The sequence below is a fragment of the Solanum stenotomum genome, chromosome 5 (genome assembly GCF_019186545.1).
Source record: "Solanum stenotomum isolate F172 chromosome 5, ASM1918654v1, whole genome shotgun sequence".
NCBI lineage: Eukaryota > Viridiplantae > Streptophyta > Magnoliopsida > Solanales > Solanaceae > Solanum > Solanum stenotomum.
Window position 1 is genome coordinate 35,496,027 of NC_064286.1, and position 8,598 is coordinate 35,504,624.

Sequence of the window (8,598 nt, forward strand, 5' to 3'; positions counted from 1 at the left end):
ATTTTTTAAGTATTTTATTTTTTAAATAGTTCAAAAAACATATTTTGCCATTTTAATGCAATTTGTTGATAATTATGCTTATTCACAAAGTATTAGGGTTTTTATTGGTTAATTTTGTTTATATTATTTTGTCACAGCTGGTTGAATACGTTCAAATATTTGTTCAATTTTTATAAAAAAAATATTTTTGTTAAATTGTACTTTTTACATGTCATTGGTTATATTTATTACATTTTTTAATATTCATTTTATCTGTTACATTTATTAATATTCATTTTGATATTTTGCACAGTCCAGAAATTTATTCTGATCTGGATAAGATTTCATACACAAATATTTTATTAATTGATGGTTTTGACTCACGATTTTAAGATATTTGTGGCTTTCAATTTCTTATTTAAAGAATAGTTTTGTCATTAAATTAAGGAGTGGTGGATAAAATTTTAGGAGTAATTTTCAGATATTCTTCAAATGTTCATTATTATTTTTCCATTGACAAGCTTATCGGAGTTCCAGAATTCGGCTAGTCCACCACCCAAAACTCCATCTCCATTCGTCACATTTTTTCGGTCAACAATTTCAACTTTTCGTCTCTTCCTTTCCTGCTGCTACCAGCATTTCCAGACCTCCAAATTGTTGCCAATCTGTGTTTAAGACAGAATTACTGATTCCAATAAACTTTGCAGAAACACGAAGTAACCAAAGTTTTAATGAACCAGTAAGAACAGAAGAACAAAAATTAATTGAGAACAACTGAAATCTCTAAAACATACCAGAATCTGGAAAAAGACAGAATGGAAAAGATCAAGCCCACTGAATGCACAGTGTCCCCTTAAGGAAATTATTCCCCTCTAGTATCCGAGGTTTGATTTGGAATATGTCCTCCCAAGATAGAATGATCTCAATCACCAGTGCATTGATACCCAAAACTCTGGTGTCAGCGAACCACTCAACAACAGTAAAGTACACGAAGAAACTTTGTGCAGAAGAAGAAGAAGAAATCAGAAAAATTGGTAAGGAAAGAATTTGAAGAATCAATGTTTTTACAGGCAAGAGGAACTGGTTCCGAAAGGTTGCAACTCTTTCAGAATCCACACGACCATTCATGAAAGTTTGCAACCTTTCAAACGGTCATGGTTGTTTCTGAAAGTTGCAATCTTTAAGTACAATCACTTCCAACGGCGGAAATTCAAATAAAATGGGTCGCGGGCGGATCCGTGTCGGGTCGGTCAATTAACTGAATAATCAAAACGTTTCGGTTAATTAACTAATTAATTGAAACATTTTGGCCATTTAATTTAATTTAATTAGTTAAATAATTGACTAAATAATTAAAACAAACTTTGTCCAAAAAAATAATCTCTCGATCATTTTCCAAAGCCGAAGCCGAGCGACCGACGACGACGACAGCGCGAGGGGGGTCCCTCTTTCCAACCCTTTTAACAATTAATAGTAGTGTTTCTATATTTAAACTTTTCTATTTTTCTTTCCATCACTGATGAGGGAGAAAAGCCTTTTCAATAAAGCATAAGGCATAAGAGGACTTTTCAAGTTCCCAACTTTCCAAGTTCCTCTCTTTTCATCTTCCCTCCATTTCCCATTAACTCTTGCTACATACCCAACAATCCCCCACATGAATGGGGAATGGTTATAACATAAGGAATGCACGGATGAGTGTGTACTTTACGAGCAAGGATCAATTGCATCTGGATAAGTAGGTTTCCCCTTGGACTTTCCATAGTGAACATATGTCGGAAATACTCGGTCAATCGGTAGATGCGATATCTTTGAACCATCGAGCTTTGGTGTATACCTAGACAATCATATGTCACACAATTAACCCTTTACTGTTTGTGGTTCTTACAGTTGTGTTCGTTTCAGCCATGTCATGACCCGAGAGCACCCTCTAGTCGTAACCGGCATATTCGACCTCAAAAAGGTCAAATACAAGCCTCATGGATCATTCATTCATCGCATAGACACTAAAACCCCCAAGGAAAAAAACTTTCTTCACACACGAAGAACTTTCATCAAATAACAAGCGAAAAACTTTCTAGACTTTATACAAGATGTCTCAAAACCATCTAATACTTCAATACAACATTGGGACTCACACAAAACTATAAAAAACTACAAGACATAAAGGAACATGTTAGTTATTGTCCTCGAATCTATGAGGACTCACCAAGTCTTCATCTTCAAACACCTTAGAAACCTATCCATCAACCATGGAATATAAACATCTCCAAATCCCTACACTTTAGTCAAAAGGGAAAGAAAGAAGTTAGCACAATTAAGTACTAAGTATGGAAACCATGCAAAAATATGCTAAAAAGGACATTTGGTTGAAAGTCATGCCTTACGCCATTTTAGTAAAACTTCAAGAACATTGACATATTAGGCATATTATAGAACATAACCAACATATAAAACATTAACCACATTATGGACATACTCAACACTTTCACCAAGTAACTCATTTCATCATCCGAGGACCCTTATCTAAAATTACCCTAAGAAACACTTGAGTGAGACATGAAGTGGCTGCCCATACAACCTCTTCATACACACCTAAGTGTTCCTCAAGGCTACTATAGACAAGAACCATCACGCTTCAAGGTAACATACTAAGTAACTCACTTCATTAACATAAACTATTTATTCAACAAATCATTTAGACAATAAATCAACACTCTTCTTTAAAGTTATTTAGGACACGTTCATGCATTTAGGGCACTTCACACTTTAGTCATATAGACTTAGGGAACTCATTTTGGCACCTTCAAAGCCTACTCATGCCATGTGTAGATAGCATCCCATACTACTATCTAGACGTTGTAGAACCTATTAAGTAACTAGAGTTCACACTAAGGATATCAAGTTTTACATTTAAAGATCCAAGTGTCAAGAATGCTCATAGCACAAATTTCCAAGAGATTCAATAACAAGGCTCGCCCAATATATATATCATGTCGTCACACCAAGCACAAGCAAGTATCAAGAAGGCCCGACACCCGGTATCAAGAAGGGTCAAAGCCCAATAATCAAGAGAACCAAGAACCATATTAAAAATGGCTTTCTAATTCATACTTAAAATGGACAACTTCCATTCACAAGACAGACTAAAAATCCAGAGTCAAGATGGCAAGTGATCCGAATCAAGAGGCATGCCAAGAGTGACAAAGTCACAGCCACAAGAAGGACAAGGTCCCAACAAGAGTGCCAGGTGATCAAATAGTTCGTACAAGTGGACGAGTTATATGAGCGTCTTTAACGTCTTAAAGGATACCAACATGACCATGGAAAGTGACAAGAGGTAGCCAAGGTACCAATATCAACTTTCAAATATTTCCGCAGTTAAAAGAGTGCAAGTACAACTTTATACACAAACTCAGTGCTTTAGCAAAGAACCAGCCCAACACAACTTTGCGAGTTCAGACCGTAGACCAACCAACGTTTCAAGGTCCTCAACTTGTTCAGGAGTATATACAACCTTAAAAATACAATTAAATAACTTCTTTAACATCTATTAGCTCAGTAATGTTGACATAAAATACGATCATCATCACAAGTAAGCCTAGCATGTACAAATATAACTATGCTCCCAAAACAGTGAATCTGTCCAGCCTGGTACCTCAAGTCGCAAGTTAGATTTGAAAAGGAAAACGGCAAAACTAAACTTTATAACCTTCATGAAAGATGTAACTACATCTCTTAAGGTTGCAAACAAACAAGAATCACCACAAAATACATTTTGTACAAAATGATATATTCAAAACACTAACAGCTGATCATACAGGATTTCAATTTTCGAAATCTGGGCAGAACTTTCCCTATGTTGCGTCCCATATTTCGTATCCATAACAGTTAAATTAGAGTTTTACATAAACATAAGAGTTGTAGGTATACGAGTTAACTTTCCAAATCATATTTATTCATTGTGAACAAAGTTCTAGAGAACAAGATATGAATAAGTTACCAAACACTACCCAGCTCAGAAACAAAGTTCATCACTTACATACGAAAGGAATGCCATAGCCTATCGATTTATATTCAACATAGTTTTTCATTTATCAAGAAGAGCACCTAAGTCTACCAAGTCAAGAGATGACATTCAACAATATAAGGCACTTCACATTCCATCATCTTCATTCATAAGTGTTAAGAGAGAACATACTTTTAATCACAATACAATAATACTTTATTCAAGCTCACCTTGGGATCACATGAACACATTTATATTAACATAATGATTACCTTTACTTCATTAGATTCTCATTCAAATCCTTTACATCACATTCACATATATGATATCATGTCAACACTTCAATTCTTCATATAATGCCTTCAAGTCCATAATCATAATACATTCAATAAATAAACAGCTCCACCATAAGTGGATCACACATCAATCTATCACAATTTTATATCAATTCTACATTAACAATGAAGTTAGGATAACTTACCCTTTTCCAAAGCCACAATCACCATTCCTCAATTCTTTAACAATTCTCAATAGATAAACATAGATAATAATAGAAATCAACTACTCAACTCAACCTAATCATTTTTCCATCATCATTCAATCATAAACATTCAACCCACTTCATAAGCCAAATTTAGGAAACTTAGAAAGACATGGGTTCATGGGCTTTTCTTTCTTAAAACCGTCAATAAACATCAATAATAACATAAATCATTTAATGCTAGAACTGAAATTAGGACTTTATTGAGGTTTTGAAGAACTTTCAATACACTTTGATTTGGCTCTTTGAATGGAAAAGGAATCAAGGATAAAGGATCCCCATACCTTAACCTTCATGAATCCCACGAAAATTGAAGAAGAGATACCATGAAATCCTCAACCCTAGGTCCCACTTCATCTTCTTCTTTGAGTTAGAGAGAAATATAGAGAGGGGGAAGACTTTGGGATTTTAATTTTGGGAAAAGAGAGTAAATGACTTGTTAAAAGACTTAAAACCTTATATAAGTCATTTAATAAACTCCTAACCGACCCCCTAAGCCCTTAATCTAATAACTAATTAATTCCCAAAGCCCCAACTAAAAATAAAAATGTCAAAAACTGGCAGCATCTACGGACCCCAAATCTGTTTGAACTAAACTTAAAAAGCCGATTTACATTATTTAATCAAGTTACCAACTTCAATACACATGTGAGGCTCTAGTTCTTCCTATTTCATTTTTTGGGTCGTTACAATGAACACCTCCTGGTTTCATGAGTGTATAGAGAATAGGCTTTTGACATAAAATTCTCTTTGAAGCGACTTACACTTCACACTCACATAGGTGATTTCTAACCGTGTCATCTCGTAGATACACTATTTGGTCAAATCTGCCAAACTTAGCCAATCATTAAAAACTTTAAGCGTTATTAACTCGTTAACAAGCCTTAAAGTCTTAACTTTGTTACTGAACATTGTCTTCATCATGAGAATGGATTAAGTTGATTAACACTATCGAACCGGCAGTCACAACTTTGTTTTTCTCCTTGAATCTAGCTCTTGGGGATCTCCAGTCTGCTAGATAGAGTTACCGCCATGTTGACTTGTCCTAAGCCGTAAACCCATTCCCTTAGATGATCTTTCAACTGCCTCTCTCACTAGGCCTTTCGTTAGTGGATCTGATAAATTATCGCTTAACTTCACATAGTCAATTGTGATAATTCCACTAGAGAGGAGTTGTCTTACGGTATTATGTCTCCTCGTATATGACGAGACTTCCCATTGTACATAACGCTCCCTGCCCTACCTATTGTTGCTTGACTATCACAATTTATGCAAATAGGTCCCACACGTTTGGGCCAGAATGGAATATCCTCTAAGAAATTCTGGAGCCATTCAGCTTCTTCACCGACCTTATCTAAGGCAATGAATTCAAATTCCATTATGGAGTGAGCGATACATGTCTGTTTGGATGATTTCCAAAAGGCTGCTTCTCCACCAAGTGTAAACACATAACCACTTGTGGATTTTACTTCATTTGACCCGGTGATCCAATTTGCATCACTATATCCTTCAATCACTGCAGGATATTTATTATAATGCAAAGCATAGTGTTGTGTATGTTTCAGATACCCCAACACAAGTTTTATTGCAATCCAGTGAGTTTGATTCGGATTACTGGTGAACCAACTCAGTTTGCTAATAGCACATGCTATATCTGGTCGCGTACAATTCATAATATATATCAAACTTCCCAACACTCTGGCATATTCCAATTGAGGGTCACTTTTACCTATATTCTTTTGAAATGTAAAGCTTAAATCAATTGGAGTTTTGACAACATTGAAATTCAAGTACTTGAACTTATCCAATACTCTTTCAATATAATGAGATTGAGATAATGCTAATCCCTGAGGAGTTTTGAGAATCCTGATCCCTAAGATCAAATCAGCAACTCCTAAGTCCTTCATATCGAACTTGCTAGGCAGCATGCGCTTAGTAGCATTTATATCATCAATATTTTTACTCATTATTAACATGTCATCAACATATTGACAAACAATGAATTCATGATTAGGAACGTTTTAATGTAAACACACTTATCACATTCGTTAATCTTGAATCCATTTACCAACATTGTTTGCACTACAACAAAACTGCCGAGTAGCGAAGGGAAAACTGGTCGCTATAAGTACGAATCTGGTCCCAAAAGGTGCAATTGCGACCAGGTACACTGGTCCTTATAGACTTAGTCGCTAAGGACCTTTAGGGACGAGATTATCGAGCTGGCCGTTGATTCTTTTTCGCGACTAGTATAATAGTGGTCCCTAAAATACATTTAGGGACCATATGTCTAGTACCTATTCACACTTATTGAAATTGAAATTATGGTTGTTAAATCATTTTGCGACTAGTTTCTAACTGGTCCTTATATCATTTTGGGATGACTTCTAAGCTTGTCCATAATAATTTTGCGACCAATTTGAAGCTAGTCTGTAAATCAGGTTGAGACCAGTTTGTAGCTGGTCTATAAATCAATTTATGAGAATTTTAAGCTGGTTCCTATATCATTTTGGGACAATTTTGATGGTGGTCCATAAATCATTTCGCAACCATTACAGATTTCCTACTCAGAAGGATTTTAAGGACTAACAATCTAGTCCTCAAATCACATTGCATTTGCTATACAACCTGTCGCTTTCATAAATAATACATAACGTAATTACAAAATAAGGTGAGCATAAGTCATCACACTATACAACAATGAGGTAAGCTAGTAACAATATTGTGATCATGAACCGTTAGCAAAAAAATCATATACTATCCTTAAACTATAATCCAAAGTTGCCTTCACCTTCCCAGTAAAAAAAATGGTCAATCTACATGTTTTAACATCACCTTTTTGCAAATTTCAACATTCAAAATCTGTGAAAGAAATAAAACTTTCATTTAGAAGACCTATATATAAAAATAAACAGAAAGATGTGTGATTAAATCAAATAAAAATTTCTAAATAAACTGAAGGAGTATTACTCTATTGCATAAAATATGTGCATGTCATTTTGTTAACTAAATCAATCCAAACTCTAGTCATTTTCAGTAAGTACTTGATTGGGGACAACCTTTCTAGACAGCATCTCTTAAAAAACAGAGTGCTTCCCTAAATCTATTGCAGTGTATAGAGCCAGCAATCATAGTAGTCCAAGAAATGAGATTCTTGTAAGGCATGTCTTTAAAAACTTTCAAGGCATCATCCCAAAATCCACATTCAGCATACATATCAACAAGAACACTACCAATGTAAACATCCCTAAAAACCCTCCTTGGCTCGACATAGAAACTATGAAGATACTTCCCAAACCAAACACATCTTAACGTTCCACCAGGAGAAAGAGCTTCTACAACAGCCACTTCATCTACCTTAACTTGTGCTCGTCTCATCTGCAGGAAAAGTTTCAAAGCTCTAATTGGCAGAGCGTTCCGGGCATACCCATCAATCAAAGAAGTATAAGAAAGCACATCCTTATGCATAATATCATCAAACACTTGGCGTGCAAGGTGAACATACCCACTGCTAGAAAAACTAGAAACCAAAGAATTCTGCACAAATTGGTCAGAAATATATCCAAACTTAAATATTTGTGGGAAAATGAGATGTGGGTTTTCATTGTTGGCTCTAAGAAGCAAACGAAAAGTATGTTTATTAGGAAAAACCCCATGTTGGCGCATTTAAATGTAGAAAATATCTATTTACAGCAGTTGTAAAACTAATTGGTGCAACAGTTAAGATTTTTGTGGCCGTTTTCTGTGGGAAATTATTGTACACATTATGGTGGTAGCAGCTGCAACACTAATTATTGCAAAAGTTGGAACTTATAATGCCTCATATGGTCACTCAACTTATAAAAACTTTTATCTTAAAAAGGACATGGATCTAAAAGAGGATCATTGAATAGCAGGGTATCAGAAACAAAATTGGGTTCAATCTAATGGTTGACTCATTGAGATTAACCAAATAGCTTAGAAAATACTCATCAAATTGATAAAGTAAAAATCGAGAGCTAAAATGGCTACAAAAAGTATTCTCTTTTTCAAAGAATAATGGAACTGATGGTCCAAAGATCTTGCTGCAACT

At 35.1% G+C, this 8,598-nt stretch overlaps 1 protein-coding gene across 1 annotated transcript; it reads right to left on the bottom strand.

The window, feature by feature from the left end:
* Window positions 1-7,589: 7,589 nt before the first annotated feature.
* Window positions 7,590-8,192, bottom strand: LOC125863885 (pentatricopeptide repeat-containing protein At1g50270-like). The gene has a single exon (XM_049543859.1). It carries the CDS (start codon window positions 8,190-8,192, stop codon window positions 7,590-7,592), a length of 603 nt encoding a protein of 200 aa, XP_049399816.1.
* Window positions 8,193-8,598: the final 406 nt, after the last annotated feature.

Coding starts and splice junctions, on each gene's coding strand:
- LOC125863885 (XM_049543859.1), bottom strand. CDS start 8,192: ATGCGCCAACATGGGGTTTTTCCTAATAAACATACTTTTCGTTTGCTT.